Raw genomic sequence first — 21,601 nt, forward strand, 5'->3', positions numbered from 1 at the left:
CATGAAAGAGGAAAGTGAGTTTGATTTGATGAGATGAGAAGGTTCCTAGTAAGAAACAGAAGGGAAAAGTCAGCAAGTAGTGCAGAAAAGACTGCAGAAAAAAATCCTCAAAAAGAGCTGACAGATTGAGTAAGGAAGTCCAAGCTGGGAAGACCAGGAGAGACATGGCTATGAAAAATAAATCTGCAGTCCTTGTGGGAAAGTGGGTTGGGGGACAGTAGAGGGAAGGCAGGAAGACTGCTAGCCCCATGGTACCAGACAGGAGAGAAATTAAACTGCAGGGGTCCAGTGGACTAAGGGACACAGCTCCTCATGTTCTCACAGAACTCAGTGCCAACCTCAGATACCTCAGGAGGTGGCAAGAAGGCCAAAGTGACCTGGTGGTCATCCCACTTGTGTACACTCTACGAGGCAAGCCTTTCTCCTCTAAGGAGGTCTCAACCTATGTCTCCTCTCAGGTGGCATATCCAGAGCTGTATCTGCCTGGCAAGTTGGAAGTGGTCCTAAGCTCTGCCTCTGCACTGTATGGCTTCCCCTTTCTTTGCCCTGAGCTCTAGAACAAGGGAGCCAGGCCAAGGGAATTCTCTTCCAGGCCCCTTTGCCTAATAACCGAAAATATTTTCACCTGGATTTCAGAAAGTAAGATTCATGAGAGCTGTTTATGTTGTTTACCTAAAAAGAGTGCTTAGCATGCAGTAGGTACTTAACAGTTGTTGAATGGACATAGTAAATGAGGTAATCTAAAAATGAGATTACCAAATTCCTGACTGCAAAGGATGCAGCAAATTATTAATTGGGTTATATAAAAGTGAACTATGTACAACTATGGCTTTATGTATTCCAGAAACAGGAAACAACAAGCTAAAAATCTGACTGGAGAATCCAATGCAAGAGGAAGAAAGGAAGAAATCAGTTTAAAAACTAGAGCTTCCCTGGTGGCGCAGTGGTTGAGAGTCCGCCTGACGATGCAGGTGACACGGGTTCGTGCCCCAGTCCGGGAAGATCCCACATGCCGCGGAGCGGCTGGGCCCGTGAGCCATGGCCACTGAGCCTGGCGTCTGGAGCCTGTGCTCTGCAACGGGAGAGGCCACAACAGTGAGAGGCCTGCGTACCGCAAAAAAAAAAACCCACAAAAAACAAACAAAAAAAACAACCTAGGTGGGGCAGGGGAAGAATCAGGACATTCCAGATACTTAACCATCCCCACTCCCAAACAAATATTACTAAACACATGTCCAAAATGAAGAAAAAGCCATTTTAATAACAGACACATACATTCATAGGACTTAAAACAAGATGTAAATAGTATAAAATTAAAAAAAAAGAGGAAAGAAAAAGGAAATCTGCATTTACTTGTAAACTTCATAAAAGCTGGTGGATTAACTGGCTGATAGGATTGCCCAGGGAAAACAAACACACAGATAAGGAGGTGCACCAACACTGTTAATGAATAAGAAATAACTGCAGATCATGCTCTATATGCCCAAGCCACCTGTACCCTAACTTGTCTCCTTAGAGACAAACCAGAACAGTCCTCCCCTAATTCTCCAACTCAGTCACTTGTTAATGGGTCACCTCTTAAATTTTTGTTTTTTTAAATTTGAAAACTACTCTTGGTTTAAAGACTCCACACATTATTACTGGCCAGTCCCCACCAACTATACTTGTTTTGACAGAAATAAAAATACAAATGCTCCAACTGAGCCTGGATGACAACACACCATTTTCTTTTACATCTGGGGAGATTTTTGTGAAGTCCAAAGCAAGCTATTACTTGTACTTCAAAACAAAAACAAAATGCCAGCCTTCTAAAAGGTGACAAAGGCACCACTGCCCTCAGGAGATAGACAGAAAATGTACAAATGCTGTTACTTTACTGCTACATAGATGCATTTTGTGCATGGAAAGCCTCTTCATTTAACTTGATATACCCAAAAGAATTATATTTTAGGATAACAAGAAAAGCAGTTTAGAAAAGGCAAACAGTTACACACAGAAGCATAAACACAAGTACCTTATTTTTCAGCTTGCAATAAGGGTAATAAGTTTGACATACATATCCAGAAAATTAGACAAGGTGATTTTTGGCACAGTAATATTGCCAAACACACCACCACTCAGTGCAAGCTTTGTTTGCCAAGTCCAAAAAAGTGGCCTGACATTCTCTGTGCAATGAACGTATTCTCCCCCACTACCATCCCATTCACTGGGCAACAGCAGCAGGAGGGAGACAAAGCATGGGGACTCAGAGGGAAAAGGATAATACTTAATTTGGGAGAAAAACCATGGGCTAATTGTGCTAAAGAGACTCACAAAAATTTTTGAGAACCCCAATGCAAATACTGGCTGGAATATGACCTGGAGACTAAAGACACCTACCAAAGTCATAAATACAAGGGTCCCAACTGATGTTTGGCCATTGATTTTAAAGGGACAGATGAAGTATTTTTCTCTAATGGAGAAAGACAATTAAAAATAGAGACTTTTCTTATTGGAACTGCTAAATAAAAATGTATCAAAGTGGTTTTAAATTTGATGGGCAGTTATCTGTTGAAACTGCAATACAAAAGGGTCACTCAAAAAAAAAAACCTGAATAACCCACTTGTCCCCCTGTCAATGTACACAATTAGAAAATATTTACACACTGTAATTACAAGCAATATAAGCAGTATTTTATACTTTGAGATATTGTACACTTTACACAATGCAAAATGAGAAAAATATGGACACTTATAAAATTACACACAAATAATGTATCTACAAAGTATTAAATTACAGAGAGTGAAAGCCCCCATTGTTGGGCAGATAGATGCCAGAGTTTCAAGCTTCTGTCAATATAACTCTTTGTATCTATCTCATTAACCATAAGTGGCATTTTCTAACAATACCCTTGAGAGGTAGTATCAAGATAATAATATTCTTACCAGTAAACTCAACACAGAATAAAACTTTTGTTGGTCTGACTCTTGAAGCCTCATTCAGCCTGGGTTCTTGGGAACTGGATTAACTTAGTCTTCCCTATAAAATCTCCAACTGCTCAATGCTTGACATGGGCTCAAAAGTTACTGATACTATTTTAAATGATAAATTTAAGATAAAATGGTTTTTACTCCTAAGCCTCAATTTAGAGGTAGAAAGCTAGTTTTCAAAATTTATTTTCTCCCCTCTCAAACCCATTTAAACGTCAAGACCAATTCCCTTCCCCTCCATCATCCTTCCCCCACAATTGGAGGAAGCAGAGTGCTCAGGAGAGCAGTGTCATCCAAGTCAATATTGAAAGAAAGGAAAACAAAGCTGGCATTATCTTTCAAGAAACAAACCCTCCTAAAAGGGACAGTCAACAAAAGAATTTTTCAGTTAGCTAGTAAGAGGCTATTACTACCAAAGGCTTCAAAAGGCCCTTAGGCTAAGACCAGCATGTGCACTTCTACTAACCCTCCACCATTTAAACCAAAGGATGGCTTTCCAGTGTTTAAGAATTTAGAGCAGCTGTGGTTTTCAAGTGCAACAAATTTAAAATACAAGCACACATGCGCACACAAATACACACGCGTGCGTAGTGTACCAAAGAATAAATGCCATTCAGGTCTCTGCCAAGGTTATATACTCATGAAAGTAAGGTTTTTGGAAACTTGTCCAGATCTTTAAGCTTTTACAATATAGACTTCTGTAATATGGCTACAAAGGGCCAGAATTCTAAGATTTAGCCAAGATTCTAAAATTTAACCAGTATTAAAAAAAAATATATATATATATATATATATACACACACACACATATATATATATATATATATGCACTTAAAGAAAATCCAAAACAAACTGCATATGTATGTTTTGGAATAAAAACAGAGCCACTATTTTATAGCTTAAACTCTTCCCCTTAAGGGGATCTGACAATATACCAAACTTCTGTTTCTCAACTGTTTGTTTCGATGTATTTTAAAAACCCAACAGATTTATAATCTTGAATAGCCAAGAAAAATACATGGATTAAAACCCGCCAGTGGTTTGCAGGAGTAACAGAAGAGATTTATCCTTTCTATTAGTAAACTCAGTTCTAAGTGTTCCCTTTGAGTCGTAAAATAACCAAGATGGAAAATTAAACCAAACTGGAACTTGATCTTGGTTTCCATGTCCATCTCCTCAAGTTCATCCAAACCCTTTCTTCCATCCTTTCTGTGATTATCCAAGTGCCGCAAATACAATCCAAACAAACAAACAAAAAAGATAACTGGCTTAAAATTTAACAAGAGTTAACAGGGGAAGGTTAGACATGCAACTATCAGCTGCTTCCACCCCTCCCCTCTTGTTATGGGATTCTGCTCTTTTAAAAGGCTGGTTGCCTTTTTAAGCGGATCGCATTTCGTATCTGCTTCAGAAATGGCAATTTCTTCATTACCAGCTTCATACTAGATATTCAAGTAGCACATTTGCTGAACATTTTCTTGGCCTTCCACTGGGTTCTGTACTACTTTCTACTCCTTTAGGAAAGACTCTTATTGAATTTCTCTTGGTTCATAATTTTGCTGCTGAAACTCCTGTTAAGAATCTGGTACCCAGAAGTCATGAAGCTGCCCCTAGAAAAGGGAAGGGGGAAAAAAACAGAATAAAGGAAAATCAGATTATGAATTAATCCTTATAAAACCACTAATCATCAGACAATGCGCTTTGATAATGAAAGTAATAAAGTTTTGATATTATAAATTGCTCTGAAAATTTACAGTAATCAGATTCAAGTTTCACATTTTATAGTCTAAAAATTTTTAAAAAGTATAAATAAGTACAAGATGTTTTCCTCAGTAACACACACATGTGGAGCGACATATTTAAAAAGATTAAGTAAAAAGTTAAGCTGATTTTTAAAATATTTATTTATTTGGCAGTGCCAGGTCTTAGTTGCGGCATGTGGGATCTTTTTTAGTTGCGGCATGCGGGATCTAGTTCCCTGACCAGGGATCAAACCCGGAGCCCCTGCATTGGGAGTGTGGAGTCTTAACCACTGCACCACCAGGGAAGTCCCTGTTAAGCTGATTAATATAAAGTTTTGGTATTAAATTCTTTTCTGTTTTAATGTTACATGAACAAAAATGGCAAGCCTAAAAAAAAAGTCTACTGAGATTAAAAACTAAAACAAGAACAACAAAATGTTAACTTAAGATTTCTCAAAGACTTCTCTATCTTATGAAGAACACCAACAGCAAAAGAGCCAAAGTGTCATAACACAGTGAGACCGATTTTCTTAACTAATCTTCAGTGTTCCTGCTACTTTTATATAAAATATAAGCAACTTCTAGGCCCTATCTAATGAAAGTATGGTCCCCGGATCAACAGCATTGGCATCAGTCTGAGAACCTGTTAGGAATGCAGAATATCTCAGGCTACACTCCAGATCTATTAAATCAAAATCCGTATTTCAACAAGTTCCTTATTGAAGCCTATGTACATTAAAATTTGAGAAGCAGGGAATTCCCTGGCAGTACAGCAGTTAGGCCTCTGTGCTTTCACTGCTGAGGGCACAGGTTCAATCCCTGGTCTGGGAACTAAGATCTCACAAGCCACATGGCATGGCCAAATTAAAAATAAATAAATAAAATTTGAGAAGCATTTTCGACAATCCCATATTAGTTGGTTTGTAAATAAGCAGGATGGCAAACTTAATATCAGGTGTTTAAACAATGCTCCTCTTAAGGAAAGTCTCCTTAGATATAACACCAAAACCCTAAGTGACAAAAGAAAAAAAAAGATAAAACCGAACTTCATCATAACGAAAAACTTCTGTTCTACAAATAATATCATCAAAACAATAAAAGACAACATACAGGATGGGAGAAAATACCTGCAAATTATATACCTAATGAGGGACTTATATTTAGAACACATGGAAAATTCTTACAATTAGAAAATTTAAAAATGGGCAAAGGATTTGAACAGACATTTCTTCAAAGAAGCTATATGAGTGGCCAATAAACACATAAAAAGATGCTCAACATCATTAGTTATTAGGGAAATGCAAATTAAAATCACAATGACATTCCATGTCCAACCCCCTACTATGACTATATCAAAAAGACAGATAATAACAAGTGTTGGCAAGAACGTGGAGAAATCAGAAACCTCACACATTCTGGTGGGAATGTAAAACAGTGAAGCCACTTTGGAAAACAGTCTGGCAGTTCCTCAAAACATTTAACACAGAATTACTATATGATCCAACAATCCCACTCCCAGGTATATGCCCAAAATGTTTTCATTTGAAATCATACATTTACACCAAAACCTATATACAAATGTTCATGGAAGCATTACTCATAACAGCCAGGAAGTGGAAACAACTCAGATGTCCATTTAATAAGTAGATATATAAAATGTGGTATATCCATAATGAAATATTATTTGGCAATAGAAAGGACATACAACATGCTACAATACGGATTAACTTAACATTATGTTACATAGAAGAAGCCAGTCATAAAAGACTACATCATATATGATTCCATTTGTATGAAATATAAAAAACAGGCAACTCTATACAGACAGAAAGTGGATTAGTGGTTGCCTAGGGCGTGGAGTGGGGACAGGAGTGCAGGTGGTTGGGAATGAGAAGTGACTGCTAATAGGTATGTGATCTCTTTTTGGAGTGACAAAAATGTTCTAAAGTTAGATTGTGGTGATGACTGCACAACTCTGTGCATATACTAAAAAATACTGTACACTTTGGGTGAAATGAATGATATGTGAATTTTATCTTAATAAAGATATTAAGAAAAATACTCCACGAGAAATAACCTCCATTTGATGCAGTGTAACATTTTAAAATGGGGTCAAACACCTTTGGAAATAAATTAATGAATATAAGAGCAAACAGAAATTTAAAAACCATACATAAAATATTATACTGGGGTTTTCAGTTCATTTTAGGATACCTAGAAGCAAGTGCTCTGTCATGATTTTTTTTAACAGTATGAAGAAATAACATTTAGCAAAACTACTGAGAATAAATGAAACTGTTTAATAAAACGACACCTGAGTAGGTCGACAGTTCTGGATTATTTCCTGCCATTTTCCATGTATCCTGGCAACCAAGTCTTTTACCTTAAAAATATCAAGAAGGGGAAAAGGGATCAGAGCAAAACAATTTAATGCTTGATACAAAAGACCTGATAGCTGTGACAGACCCACACCCAACAACTCAATGTGGTTTCTGTTAAGAAAGAGAGAATAAACTCCTCAACTTCTGGAGGGGCTTTCAAGTCATAGTGATTACTAAGACCTTCCTTCATCACCATATCTAAAATACTGAATGCTTAGGACTCCATTTTCCCATTAGTTACTAACGATCATCCAGAAAAACACACTCCCTGCCTTCAAGACACTTATATTTTCAACTTGCTGTCTTTTGAACACCCAAAAGGGAAGCTGAAGAGTGGCCTTTGTTACAGGACCCAAAGCTTTGGCTGTTCCCTGCCTTCCAAGTTCTATTTGAAAGACTCAAGGCCACAAAAAAAGGGTTGTCATCTGTTCCTTTTCACACTATTACAAGATCCAAAATTCAATGTTAAGCCTCTCTAGGTTTTTGCAAAGTACAGTGGACTCTTGAACAACGCGGGGGTTAGTGGTGCCAAGACGCCGCACAGCAGAAAATCATACTGCTCTCTCTGCCTCAAAAACAAAGAAAGTGATAAATGACTTACCCAAGGGCAGGAAGCTAAAATGGTTTGGACAGAATCAGTACTCAAATCCGTGTTGTTCAAAGGGAGACTACACTATGAATCCTCTTCTTTTTTTTTTTAGCAGTACGCGGGCCTCTCTCACTGTTGTGGCCTCTCTCGTTGCAGAGCACAGGCTCCGGATGTGCAGGCTCAGTGGCCATGGCTCACGGGCCTAGCCGCTCCGCGGCATGTGGGATCTTCCCGGACTGGGGCACGAACCCGTGTCCCCTGCATCGGCAGGCGGACTCTCAACCACTGTGCCACCAGGGAAGCCCCTATGAATCCTCTTTAAATACCTGATCTATTCCTGTATTTGGAGGTTTAGCAAGTCTCTGTGTGAAACTCCTACCATATTAGAGATTCTCAGTTAGTTCCTGGACATAATTGCTTGACAAAATGTTTTATTTAATTAAATTAATTTATTTATTTGGTCGTGCCACACGGCATGTGGGATCTTAGTTCCCTGACCAGGGATCGCACCCACGCCCTCCGCAGTGGATGCACAGTCTTAACCGCTAGACTGCCTGGGAAGTCCCAACAAAGTGTTTTAAACAGGTCAGGAATTTTATAGTTGCTTTAAGTTATTTCAAGGTCTGCTTTTTTCTCCATTTAGAGTTCAGCAGATTCAGTTTCTCTAAAACAAGCACCACCTTTTTCTACCAGAGGCTTGTGGAGAGGCATGCAATTCATCTATTTCAGCAAGACCATCCCCTGAAAGCAACTGCCACAGACCTCTGTGTCATTCTCTGCTCTAAGTAAGAGGAGCCCTGGCACCAGTCTATGCCCAGCCTCTTGGCTTTAAGAAACAAAAACCTTGGGTGGTCCTCCTTAGCATGTCTGTCAGCAGTAGCCACTACCACCAAGTTCTATGGGCCAGTAACTCTAGTTAATGTTCAAAAGAATGTGCTTCTGAAACTACAGTTTCCACTCTAAGGCAAAGAGCTATCCGCTACATGTATTTGAAAATCTGCAATCTGATACAATTTCATTAGCTGCTCATTTTTGTATTTAACTTAAATCTATTTAAATACAGATACTAAATCTAAATGGGAATTGTTGAAATATCTAACCTTTACAGCTAATTAATGTAAAATATAAAGTTACAAAGCTGAAACCTCACATTCAATGACTATCCAAACACAAATGGCAAGAATGGATCGGCTCTACACTACAAAAGCTAAAAGATGATTTAGAATAAAAAAAATCCTTAGAAGAAAAAGTTTCCAGAAAATCCTGTTATGTTTCAGGAAAAATCGTCAAATTGTTTTATTAATACCGAAGTTGCTTTCCTAACTCCATACTCATATATTCAGCTTGTCTTAAAATGTATTTGCTTTGAGATTCCCCCCCCTGCTTTACTTTCAATCTAGCTAGAAGTACTTAGTAGAAGTTAATTTGTTATTAAAGGAGAAAGTCATATTTCTAATCTTATATGTTCCTTCTTAAAGAGAGGCTTATACGTATTACTCAAGTATTAACGAAACCAAGGTTAAACAAACAAACAAAAAGCTAACAATAAGAAAAACACACACTTACCTTAGTTCTATAAAACAGTCTTGCATCTTCCCTAATATCACACTTAACATGCTTTTCTAAAGCCCCACAGAGGTGCACAAAGTGTTTCTGTGTAAAACAAATGCAAGGGATGAAAACAACTCTGAAGCATTACAAATTAACAAAGAAAAGATCATGTAGCTAGGACAGCTAACAATCATTTTAAAAAATCTACCTTAGCAATTTCTGATATTAACTATCCAACATAATAGCAGTCATATCAGTAAAAAGTACTAACTGCCACAACAATAAGACTGTTATAGTTTATTGCTAGTTAATGCATAAAATATACACAAAAATAAAGGTTGTTTTGCTATGTATTAAGGCACATTAATGAAAATTAACCCTGGAATTCAGACTGTGAAGTAGTGCCTAGAAATTTAAGAGTCTTTCCATTAACACATTCTCTAATGAAATATTCAAGTAACAGCTAACCTATTTTTTTCTCTATGAACAAAAGGAGGTTTAGTGGTAGTTCCTCGAAAAATTAAGTGCCCTAAGTTTTAGAAGTGTATAGTCCAAAACAGTCACACTCATATATATATACTAAGGTTGAATATACTAAGGTGAGAATGTAAATGAACATTTTTTGGGAGGGAAATGTGATAACAACCATTTTTAAATAATTAAAATTTGAAATATTTATAACCTTTGATCTAGCATTTCTACTTCTAGGAATTTACCCTACAGAAATGCTTCCAAAGGTTTGTGTTAGCACTGTGTGTAATCACACAGAAAGGAATGTTCATCAATAAACGTTTTGAAATACTACAGTTATGAGATAGACGTGCCAGTAATTTACAGTGGGGGGAAAAAGAAAGACAAGTTGCAAATAATATGAATAACATGACCTCATTAAAATATAATTATGTTAGTATATGCATAAATTATGGAGAAATTTATAGGAGGGCACTGGATTATGAAGTCTTTCACTTTCTACCTTATATGGTTTTATAATAATTGAATTTTAAAGCAATAATCATTGATTGTTTTCTAACCAGAAAAAAATAATTTAAAAATGTAAAGACCATATATAAGAACAGATAGATGACTATGTTAGGTTCCAATCAGGAGAGCAAACAATAGTTCTATGTACAGCAGTGTTTATAAAAAGACATGAACCAGTCTTGTGTCCTTCTGATCAGGCCTAAGGAGATACAAAGTTTTAAACAGGGGTTGGATTACCTAAGGTGTGAAACATGAAGAATTAAACAAGAACTTTCCCCAGGAGTATGGAACATGATAGGACAGGAAGAATAAAATAATTCAAAATGAAAATCTTAATATGGTGAGATAATTTAGAAATGCATATCTGAAGTAGCCTGACTTACCATCAGTTTAATTTTGAAGGCAAACATTATTTCTAAATAAAAAGGAAGTGGAGTGGGAGTAGAGATGGGAAGAAACCAGCTAAGAGCTAGCCCATTTGGTATCTGGTGATCTTGATATCTTATTAATGTATTACACTACTGCCAAGTTATCACAGTTAAGTCCCACTCCAGTAAACAGAACTAACATGTGTAGACAAATAATTTTTGTCAGTGACATGGCTGCAAGGTTACTATTACTTCTCTCTTTCCAGTGTACACTCGGATTTCTATAGAGAATCCAAAGGTAACTTGATAAAAGTTATTTTATTAAGTTTTCTCCTATATAAAGAATGTTCATTTATTCCATCAATAGTGACACTTATTAAAAACAAAAAACACTAAAAAATACCTACCCGTTGTCCAGAAGAAAAAGAGTGAGAACAACTAACTTCACCGACTAAATGAAGAAGAATGTAGGTCAGGTAATATGCCTGGTAGAGAAATGAATAAAATCAACACCCATGAATTAGCTAGAATACATGTCATCCCAGTTTATACATTAGGAAAGCTGCCTAGGAAGGATTAAGGATTTGCTCAAGTTAACTGAGCTGGTTAGTAAGGAAAAGCCAAGCATTTATCCCAGGTTTCTGATTTCTAACTCAAGTGCATTCCTTTTACCACCTCACGACTGCCCTAGTAAAGGGCTACAAAAAATACTCCCAGTATTAAATTACCAACAACCATCCTTTTACCTCAATCCTCAAGTCAACTGAAGAATTTCATGACAGTAATAAACAAAAATATCATTCACTATATAATTGTGTTTGCTAGAATGTTATCTAGTCTCTAAACCCAGAAACGTCCATGGTTAAGATCATCTTTTGAGATGATCTAGCCGTGGATACCTGCTTTTCAAGTTCCAAATGAAGACTATCATCAATAGTGCCATTTGGTTGTTCAGCCCTTTTCTTCAAGACCATTTTCTTCAACAAATCTGAAGGCTTCATTTGCACAAGATAGCGATGCAAGACTGATATCTATCAAAAGAAAGAGGAGACACTGAATAATTTTTGCCTTCTCTAATTTTGCCCCTTTAGCTTCTTATAGTCCAGTGATATTCACTTAACTTAAAAGTCCCCAATTGACCCACCAAGGTCATGTGACTTTTCTGTACTATTAAACTTCACTGCAATAAAATGAGAGTAAAAAAAAGTCCCCAATTGCTTTAAAGGGATCTTATTTTATTTTTATGGCTGTGCCATGCAGCTTGCAGGATCTTATTTCTTTGTTCAGGGATTGAACCCAGGCCCCAGCAGTGAAGTGCTAAGCCCTAACCACTGGACCACCAGGGAATTCCCTAAAAGGGATATTAAAGATTTAGTACTTGTAATTGAGGATGAAAACTTAAGGAGGAGACCAAATGGCATTACAATAGAGGTCAAAGGGAGGACTTTCTTTGAGAAATTATTTGAAAGGCAGCAGAGTTGAATCTTCCTCCCTGTGAGTAGCATTACTGAATTCTGAAAAGAATTCTTTTTAAAAATAAATAAATTTATTTATTTATTTATGGCTGCGTTGGGTCTTTGTCGCTGCACATGGGCTTTTCTCTAGTTGCGGCGAGTCGGGGCAACTCTTCGCTGCAGTGCGTGGGGCTTCTCATTGAGGTGGCTTCTCTTGTTGCGGAGCACGGGCTCTAAGCACGCGGGCTTCAGTAGTTGTGAAGCACGGGCTTAGCTGCTCCGCGGCATGTGGGATCTTCCTGGACCAGGGCCTGAACCCGTGTCCCCTGCATTGGTAGGCGGATTCTTAACCACTATGCCACCAGGGAAGTCCAAGAATTCTCTCTTGATGGCAGTAAATATCACTGAAAGGACTGAGAGCTATTTGCTAATTACCCTCGTGGCTCAGGTGTGGTCCCCCAAAAAAATCTAAAATGAAATCTACGTCAACTCTACTAATGTAGAAACCAGCTGTCCTTTCAATCTCTCTGTCTCACAGCACCTTGTGCATACTTCCATCACAGTTCTTGCTACACTGTACCACAATGGTTGCTTAATTCTGTTTCGACCACTACATTATATTTTCAAGGTCAGAGTCTCTATCTTATTCATTTTTTTTTCTTAATCTGTAGGACCTAACGGATTATCTTGTACTGAACTGCAGTTCAAACAAGAACACCACATCTAGATCAGGTTCTGTGTTGAGTTTTCAGATTCAACTATGAATAACCCCATTAGTGTTACTATGCTTGTAAAAAGCCTTCAGGACTTCTCAGAGTGGGGTTTCTATAGGACATGTTTATACACACTCATATACACACTCATACATGATATATTCACTACTGGGCAACCACATTTAAGCTCTATAATTTAAAGACTTTAATATTAAAATAGGTACAAGATGAAATTAATGTTTAACAGTTCTACAATTTCTAATCTTGTGATAAAATTACTAACATTGACAAGGTGAACTAATTAAATAATGTCATATTTATATAGCACATTACGATTTTCCCAGTACTTTTTTTTTTTTTTTAATTTATTTTTGGCTGCATTGGGTCTTCATTGCTGCGCGTAGGCTTTCTCTAATTGTGGCAAGCGGGGGCTACTCTTCGTTGTAGTGCGTGGGCTTCTCATTGCGGTGGCTTCTCTTGCTGCAAAGCACGGGCTCTAGGTGTGCGGGCTTCAGTAGTTGCAGCGCACAGACTCAGTAGTCGTGGCGCACAGGCTTAGTTGCTCCATGGCATGTGGGATCTTCCTGGACCAGGGCTCAAACCTGTGTCCCTTGCATTGGCAGGCAGATTCTTAACCACTGTGCCACCAGGGAAGCCCTTTCCCAGTACTTTTAATACATTAATTCATCTAATTGTCCACAACCATCCTATGTGGTAGAGAGTGTGATACTGTCTCTATTTCACACATAAAGAAACTGGGTCTCATTAGTTAAGTACCATGCTAAAGATTACATGAATAGTATTATGCCTGAGTTAGGATCTTATTTTTTTTTTTTTTTTTTTTTTTTTGCGATACGCGGGCCTCTCACTGTTGTGGCCTCTCCCGTTGCGGAGCACAGGCTCAGCGGCCATGGCTCACGGGCCCAGATCTACCCGGACCGGGGCACGAACCCACGTCCCCTGCATCGGCAGGTGGACTCTCAACCACTGCGCCACCAGGGAAGCCCATAACCTCAGTATTTTTGACGTAGGATCCATCAATTTTCTCTACACGTCACTAGCTCTCCCATTTATTAAAAGAAAACAAAAATGTTATTTATACCTGCAGATTATTCGCATTAGGGATATCTTCATGTTTCTCATCCAAAAGCTTTGAAATAATCACTAGGCTGAGGCACTGTCTCAGTTGCCTGGAATTAGAATTTTAAAGTATTTAGAATGTGTTTAATGAATACTGCTTAAGAAGCAAATGAAGTTTGCAAAAAGAAGTTCTTCTAATTCGAAACATAGCTAATGTTTCAAAAGAAGGCTATACAAGAATATAAAAGCTATACTAGAACAGTAAAATTTTCATGTAAAATATTTGTACACAAAGTTAAAGTTGCCTGAAGCTCAGGAAAACCATTAAGAGCCTTTATCTTTGACCCTGATGATTTACTGTTAGAAAATCTATTTTACTGCCGGGATTTCTTTTTTTTTTGCGGAGCACAGGAGGCTCCGGACGTGCAGGCTCAGCGGCCATGGCTCACGGGCCCAGCCGCTCCACGGCATGTGAGATCTTCCCAGACCAGGGCGCAAACCTGCGTCCCCTGCATCAGCAGGCGGACTCTCAACCACTGTGCCACCAGGGAAGCCCTGGGATTTCTTTTTACTAAAGCCAAAAAAAAAAAAAAAAAGCAAACTGATTCATTTTCATGGTATATGCCATCCATATTATCAGATAAGCTAAAATTAAACATCAAGAATATTACAAACTGATCTAAGTATCAGAATCAGGCTGTCAATGCCTTTTCCCACAACTGAATATGAAATGAAATAAAAGACTCTGATTTAACATTCAAGGAATGATTAAAGGAAATAAAGGACCTAAAAGCATTTCATTAATGTAAACATACATTTTTCTTAGTGTTTAATTCTCACTTTTCAATACCTTCCACGTGATGTCCAGTTAGGGACCAGCTGTACCAACCACAGAAGGTTGTGGGGATGACTGGAGAGTTCATTTATGGCCAGACAGAGTTCAGGCACCTGAAAACAAACAGTGAGCAAGATTTTTCAAATAGGTCAGTGGAATCAAATATCTAACAGATCACCCACATCCCTTCTTAATGAAGCATTATTATAAAAAGAGCATTCAGTTTTAGAAACAGCATGGAGTACACATATTCAGTGTTTTTTTTTTTGCGGTACGTGGGCCTCTCACTGTTGTGGCCTCTCCCGTTGCGGAGCACAGACTCCGGACGCGCAGGCCCAGCGGCCATGGCTCACGGGCCCAGCCGCTCCGCAGCATGTGGGATCCTCCCGGATCGGGGCACGAACCCGTGTCCCCTGCATCGGCAGGCGGACTCCCAACCACTGCGCCACCAGGGAAGCCCCCACATATTCAGTTTTATCTTAAACTCTAGAATAGACTGAATAGATACATTTACCAGAATTTCATTTGGCTTTTGTGTTTTGTGCTACATCATATCTATCTGTATTTAAACAGTCCTTCGAAGAATAAAGTCTAAGTACACATACCAGTTTCCAAAGGTATATAATGAGAGTTGCACAAGATAATACATGTTCCTGATTTGGGATTTCTTGAATTTTAGGAATCAACTATTCCAGTATTTAAAGTCTAACAGAACTGCTTCAAAATAATCCCTGAGTAGGGAAGGGAAGTATGGGATGAGGGTAAGAGATGAGATAAGATTGATTATATCTTGATAATTGTTGAAGTTGGGTGATAAGTATTTAGGGGTTCATTAAACTCTTCTCTCTACTTTTGCATGTTTGACATTTTCCACCAAAAAAGGCTGAAAAATATAATTTAAAAAAACCTAACAAAAACTATACATGTTTACCACCAATGGCTGCAGAAATTCAACTCAACTTCTTGCTGTTATGTATGATTCACTCTATCATTTCATTTAGGTCTCTGTTCAAAGGTCACTTCAGAAAGGGCTTCCTTAACTGCCTCATATGAAATAGTAGAGCATCCCTGCCTTGTCCTGCTTTATTGTAATTTGTAGCACTTATTACAACTTAACGTGATATTATAATCTACATTTACATTGTTTATAACCTAACCCTTTGACTAGAATAGAAGTGCTGGGAGAGCAAGGGCTTTGTCTTCTTCACAGCTTTATCTCTAGCACCTGCATTAATGCTCGGCCCACAGTAAATCCCCAGTAAACATAACACATTTTTTGTGGAATGAATTAACTGCAGTTTTAGAAAAGATTCAGTTTCATGAATTTAAATACAGTGCCAGCACAGATAGTCATTTCTTCAGTTTATTTTTCATCTGCTGAGCACCTTAACTGAGGTTACAAACTTTCAATTCTGCATGCACTATGAAAGTCAAATTGTGATGCTATACAAAAAACAATATTAAAATTTTAAGTAATGTTACCTTTGTATTCCAATCTCTGATGTTTTTCATCAGGTTTATCAGGAGGCTTTGAAAGTCTACTAGAGGAATCTGTTTCAGTTGTTTTTCCAGACTCATTTTAAACAACATTAAAATCAGTAACATTATTTCACAATCCTGGTAACCTTCCGGATGTATAGATGTACACAAGCCTAGAAACTTTGACACATATCAGAGACAAAACAACTTAAGGAGATATATTTTGCTTGAAGAGTTTAATTATAAAAACTTTTTAACAAAAAATGCAAAAGAGAACTATATAGAAATTGAAACATCAGTTGTCTAGGAAGAAGGCAAGAAATACTCATGTTAATAGTTGACTTGATAAGTATCTTCTTCCTCATTTTTAATTTTCAAAATTTTCTTAACAGTTCAATATCATTGATTTGATTCAGCCACTAAAAATGTTTTAACACTGTTATTAATTCTTGGTCACTAAGTTATACTGTAAGTTACAATTTTTTTCTTCATATATTCTAATTCTAAAAAATTACTGGTTTCAAAACTACTAGTAGCAAAAAGCTTCTTGGTAAAGGTATTCCTAGAACTATTTTAATCACATAACTCTGATTCAAAGTTCCCTTTCGTTCCTAATATTAAAACAAAAATAAGGGACTTCCCTGGTTTGTGTCAGGGTTAGTGGTCCAGTGGTTAAGACTCCACGCAGGGAACTAAGATCCCGCATGCCGCACAGTGCGGCCAAAAAACAAAACAAAAAATAAATAAATAAAACAGCAAAAACAACCTTTAATATGAACATTATTGCTAAGAAATTTCAGAGACTAGAAATCCCATGGTAAAACACTAGTGAATTTTTTTTTTTTTTTAATTTGGCTGTGCTGGGTCTTAGTTGTGGCACACGGGATCTTCGTTGCTGTGTGCGGGATCTTCAATGCGTCCTGAGGGGATCCAGTTCCCTAAGATCGAACCTGGGCCCCCTGCATTGGGAGCGTGGAGTCTTAACCACTGGACCACCAAGGAAGTCCCTGATTTTGTTTTAAAACCATTAAGCAAAAAACTAAGTGGTTCCAGCTCTGTGCTAAAGACATACAAAAAAGAGTTTTCTCCTACCTTGACCACATTTAAAATGTTGGTTTCAGGGAGAGATGAAAATATTGGCTTACAAGAAGAACCTTCACTTCCTTTCACCCCCAGTGTCATCTGTGTTTCAGAACTATCGAAGAGTGAATAAAAACAATGTGAAATTATGCACAAAACTGTGAGAAGTACTGAACAACAAAAGTTTTACTGAGGTATAATTTACATACAATAAAAGGAATACACACATTTAAAATTTTGATGATATGTATACTAGTGTAACCACCATCCAAATCAAGAAACAGAACATTTCTATAATACCTCAAAAGTCCCTTCATGTCAGATCCGAGTCAATCGGCTATCTCCACTCCAGGTAAATTTGATTTCTATTTCTATGCATTAGTTTTCCCTTGAACAGCTACTTTTTTTTTTTTTTTAAAGGTAAGAAATGGATTTATTTAGAGAGAAACACACTCCACAGACAGAGTGGGGGCCATCTCAGAAGGTGAGAAAGGCCAAACAGCTACTTTTTATGAGGCGTTCTCTCTGTTGCTCTTGGTGTCAGAGAGCTATGTAGAAGGTGGCTCTGACTACAAAGAACTCATAATATTTAAAGGCCTCATAAGTGGCCGAACAAAACTTCCACAGCAATATAAACAATTCTAAGCACCCCAATTTTGGTTGAGGAATCAGTGAAGGTTCATGGAAGAGGAGACACATGAATTTGGCCTTCAAAACATAGATAATATTTTCTTGCTTTATTTTTTTTTGAATAAATAACCCTTTCATATGGTTAAAAAAAAAAAGTTAAAAGAAATTAAGGCACAGTGTGCTGAAGAGAATTGTCCTCCCAGTCTAGGCCTTCAGCCACTCATTTCCCCTCCTCACAGACAATCAGTACTAGTTTTAGTCCTTCCTCCCACAGGCATTTTATATACATATAAATAAATATGAATACACTCCCCACTGCTTTAATACAAATGGTAGCATACTATACACTCTGTTGTGCACCTCTCTTTCTTCATTTAATATGTCTTAGAGATACTCCTATAACTACATGGGAAGAACTTTATTTTTTAAAATATCTGCTCAGTAGTCCTGTGTCCATTCCTAGCTATACAACCTCAGGCAAGTTACTTAATCTTTCTGTGCCTCACTCACCTGTAAATGGGAATGAAAAAACTATCTAGTAGTTGTAGTGACTATTAAATGAAGTACTCTACATTAAGCCCCCAGAACCATGTCTGGCACATAGTCAACAATATGTAATGTTCGTAATTCTACTCTTATAAACAGTGCTTCAACAAGTGAGACAGATAATTTTGGTGAGCAGACACTGAGGATGGAGGTGAGGGACTAGCATGAGGAAGATCCCATGCAGCAATGGCTAATGTGGAGGAACAGCAACAGAATCAATTTGGTTAGAACAACAGGGTGAACAAAACAGAAAACAGGTCAGAGTCAACTGTAGAGTCTTAAATACAGGTGTAAAGGTTTACTAGTGGAGAAAAAAGCTTTCATAAAAGGAATCCTGTAACAATGAAAGGAATAAATATCTTGGAGGTGGAAAGTCCCCACGGAAAAGGAGATTTTTGCCAGGCTAGGCATGAAACGAGGATCTGAGTTAGACTGACACCGGGAATGAAAAGGCAAGAATAGTTGTGAGATAGGTAGAGGAAGAGGAACACAGGGATGTGACAACTGATGGAATACAGACTAGAAAGAGGTTAGGACTAGGTCTGTATTTCCTGCAGAATAATGGTAAAGAAAAGAACTGTCCTAGTATCCTTTAACATCTTACTCTCCCCACCTGAATATTTACTCTAACAACCTTTAAACATTTTTCACTCCAAACCTCCCATTTGGATAGCAACTTGCTACTGTGAACATGCACATATATACCAGCAAAAATGGATAAGCTGCATGTGAGCCCTAGTGAGAAGAGTCAGTTGTGATATTTCAACAGAATTCACTCTCGTGCTCATGTTGTTTAAACAGGTATTTGATTATGTTTCGCTGATTCCTTCACCAGCTTACTCTTGCTTACCTGGGTTCATCTTTGCCTACCACTACGCAGCAATGGTGGTGACTTACAGCCACCATATCCCGGCTCCCAAACCTGACTGAGGCAACTCTTCAGTTGGTAAATAATCAATCAAAAAAACAATTTTGCTAAATATTATTTGCATTTATTATGTCTTAATGAAATAATTATATATCTTTATTTCACTATTTCCACTACAGTACCTGTTCACTACAGTGAAGAAAGGAAAACAAATCTGTTGCACACAACATAAAAATTCACCACACACTATTCAGTTCATTAAATGTTAAATAATAAAATAGTATTTTAACTTTCTAAATATAGGTATTTGAGTATTTTGGTCATGTTTGGGGTTTTTGAACGGTCTGAGAAAGCATTATTTTTCCTATTTAAATGGAATAGGATGGATGATGGACTACACTCTTTATGTGAAAATTTGCTATCCAACATATTTTCAGATACAGGTTATATCTGAGCAACAAGGAGGGATCCTGTATGGGGTGGAAAGAAATGGAGAGATGAAGAGTTTGGTTCTGGATATACCAAGTAACAAAAATTTGCTTTTTTTTTTTGAAAAAGTGAAGATGAGAATATTCTCATAAAGTTTAAGAACTGTTTTAATTTTTCTTTTTCTGCCTATTTCCTTTGCCCATTTTTCTAATAGGTTATTGATCTTTTTATTAATTTGAAATTAAGCCTTTGTTTGTGACCAGAGTTCCATTCTTATATTGTTGACCCTATTTTGCCCTTTTTTTTGTATGTATGTATATATGTATTTATTTATTTTTGGCTGTGTTGGGTCCTCATTGCGGTGCATGGGCTTCTTACTGCGGTGGCTTCTCTTTGTTGTGGAGCAAGGGCTCTAGGTGCGTGGGCTTCAGTAGTTGTGACATGCGGGCTCAGCAGTTGTGGCTCACAGGCTCTAGGAGTGCAGGCTCAGTAGTTGTGGTGCACGGGCTTGGCTGCTCCGTGTCATGTGGGATCTGCCCAGACCAGGGATCGAACCCGTGTCCCCTGCATTGGCAGGCGGATTCTCAACCACTGTGCCACGAGGGAAGTCCCTACACTTGACCCTTAAACAATGCAGGGGTCGGGGCACCCACTTGCCGCAAAGTCAAAATCCTCGTATAAAGTATAGTTGGCCCTGGACTTATTTTGTTCCACTGATGGAGCTATGAATATCTATCTGCATTTGTCCCATGTTATTATCTGCTAAGGTCAGTCCCACCTCATAACTCTTCTTTCTCAAAACTTTCCTGGGTATTTTTTTCTATATGGCTTTAGAATCACTTGTAGAGTCCCAACTCCCCTCGTCCCCACAAAAATCTGACTGGCATTTCTTTATTTTATTTTAATTTTATTGGAGTATAGTTGATTTACAATGTTGTGTTAGTTTCATTTCTTATTAGGATCTCATCAAGTTCACAGTTTACCTCAGGGGTAGCTCTAATGTATTTATGATGCTGAATTTTCCTATCTGGTCTTCTATTTTTGTCTCTTAGTAATGTTTACACACACACACACACACACACACACACACACACACACACACACTTCTATTTAAGTTTATTCCAAGGTATTTAATATATTTTTCTTACTATTGCAAATGAAGTGTATCTTTTAACTAGCTACAGTTCATATACCTTAAGGTTACTAATTTCTCTTTATTAACATTGTACCCTGGCATCCATACCAAATTCTCTTACTGGTTTGCCATAGCTTTTCAGTTGATTCCTAGGCTTCTATGTATACATTAAATCACTTTTTCTGCAAATAATGAATCTTTCACCAACTAATTTCCTATCTTTATATCTCTTCTTTTTTCTTGTCTAATTGTTTTGGCCAGTAGCTCCAAAATAATGGTAAACAACAATAGGCAGTCTTATTTAAAAAAATTTTTTTTAATTTAAAAAATGTCCCCATTTCTTCCCTGTTAAACATGCTGATGGCATTTAGATTAAGTTAGATGTTAAGAATATATCTAATTCAAGATCCGTTTCAACTTTAAGTTTTAAAAAAAATCAAGCATGAATACTGAATTTATCAAATGAATATTAACTGTTTATATATAAATTGTTTAAAAGACAATTTTTGGAGTTAATTATGAAAAGAACACTTACACTAGGTCATCTTCATTAAAGTCTGGCTGAAGATTCTCCAGAGGGAACAAAGATTTAAAATCAATTCCCATATTGAAAAACACAGCAGCTATATCAGACAATGATGGGATCCAAGGCCAAACTGGTGAATCACTGAAGGTATCTAGTTAACAGAAGAAAATATTTTATCCCAAATCCTGGGTTCACAAACCCATAGTTGCAAGATGACAGTCTGCACATGAAACATGGATTATTA

At 37.5% G+C, this 21,601-nt stretch overlaps 1 protein-coding gene across 2 annotated transcripts in view; it reads right to left on the reverse strand.

Moving 5' to 3' along the window:
* Positions 1 to 986: 986 nt before the first annotated feature.
* The window catches only part of SLF2 (SMC5-SMC6 complex localization factor 2), a 42,573-nt gene continuing 21,958 nt past the window's right edge, over positions 987 to 21,601 (reverse strand). For both annotated transcript variants that reach the window (XM_060034240.1, XM_060034239.1), the window contains exons 11-20: positions 21,367 to 21,508; positions 17,236 to 17,338; positions 16,147 to 16,323; positions 14,680 to 14,777; positions 13,852 to 13,939; positions 11,482 to 11,613; positions 10,990 to 11,067; positions 9,249 to 9,335; positions 7,027 to 7,095; positions 987 to 4,580 (exon numbers count right to left, since the gene is read on the reverse strand). In XM_060034240.1, coding sequence (XP_059890223.1) covers positions 4,545 to 4,580; positions 7,027 to 7,095; positions 9,249 to 9,335; positions 10,990 to 11,067; positions 11,482 to 11,613; positions 13,852 to 13,939; positions 14,680 to 14,777; positions 16,147 to 16,323; positions 17,236 to 17,338; positions 21,367 to 21,508 — 1,010 coding nt within the window. In that variant the 3' untranslated portion in view covers positions 987 to 4,544. The remainder of the gene's footprint in view (positions 4,581 to 7,026; positions 7,096 to 9,248; positions 9,336 to 10,989; positions 11,068 to 11,481; positions 11,614 to 13,851; positions 13,940 to 14,679; positions 14,778 to 16,146; positions 16,324 to 17,235; positions 17,339 to 21,366; positions 21,509 to 21,601) is intronic.

The sequence above is a fragment of the Delphinus delphis genome, chromosome 16 (genome assembly GCF_949987515.2).
Source record: "Delphinus delphis chromosome 16, mDelDel1.2, whole genome shotgun sequence".
Taxonomy (NCBI): Eukaryota; Metazoa; Chordata; class Mammalia; order Artiodactyla; family Delphinidae; genus Delphinus; species Delphinus delphis.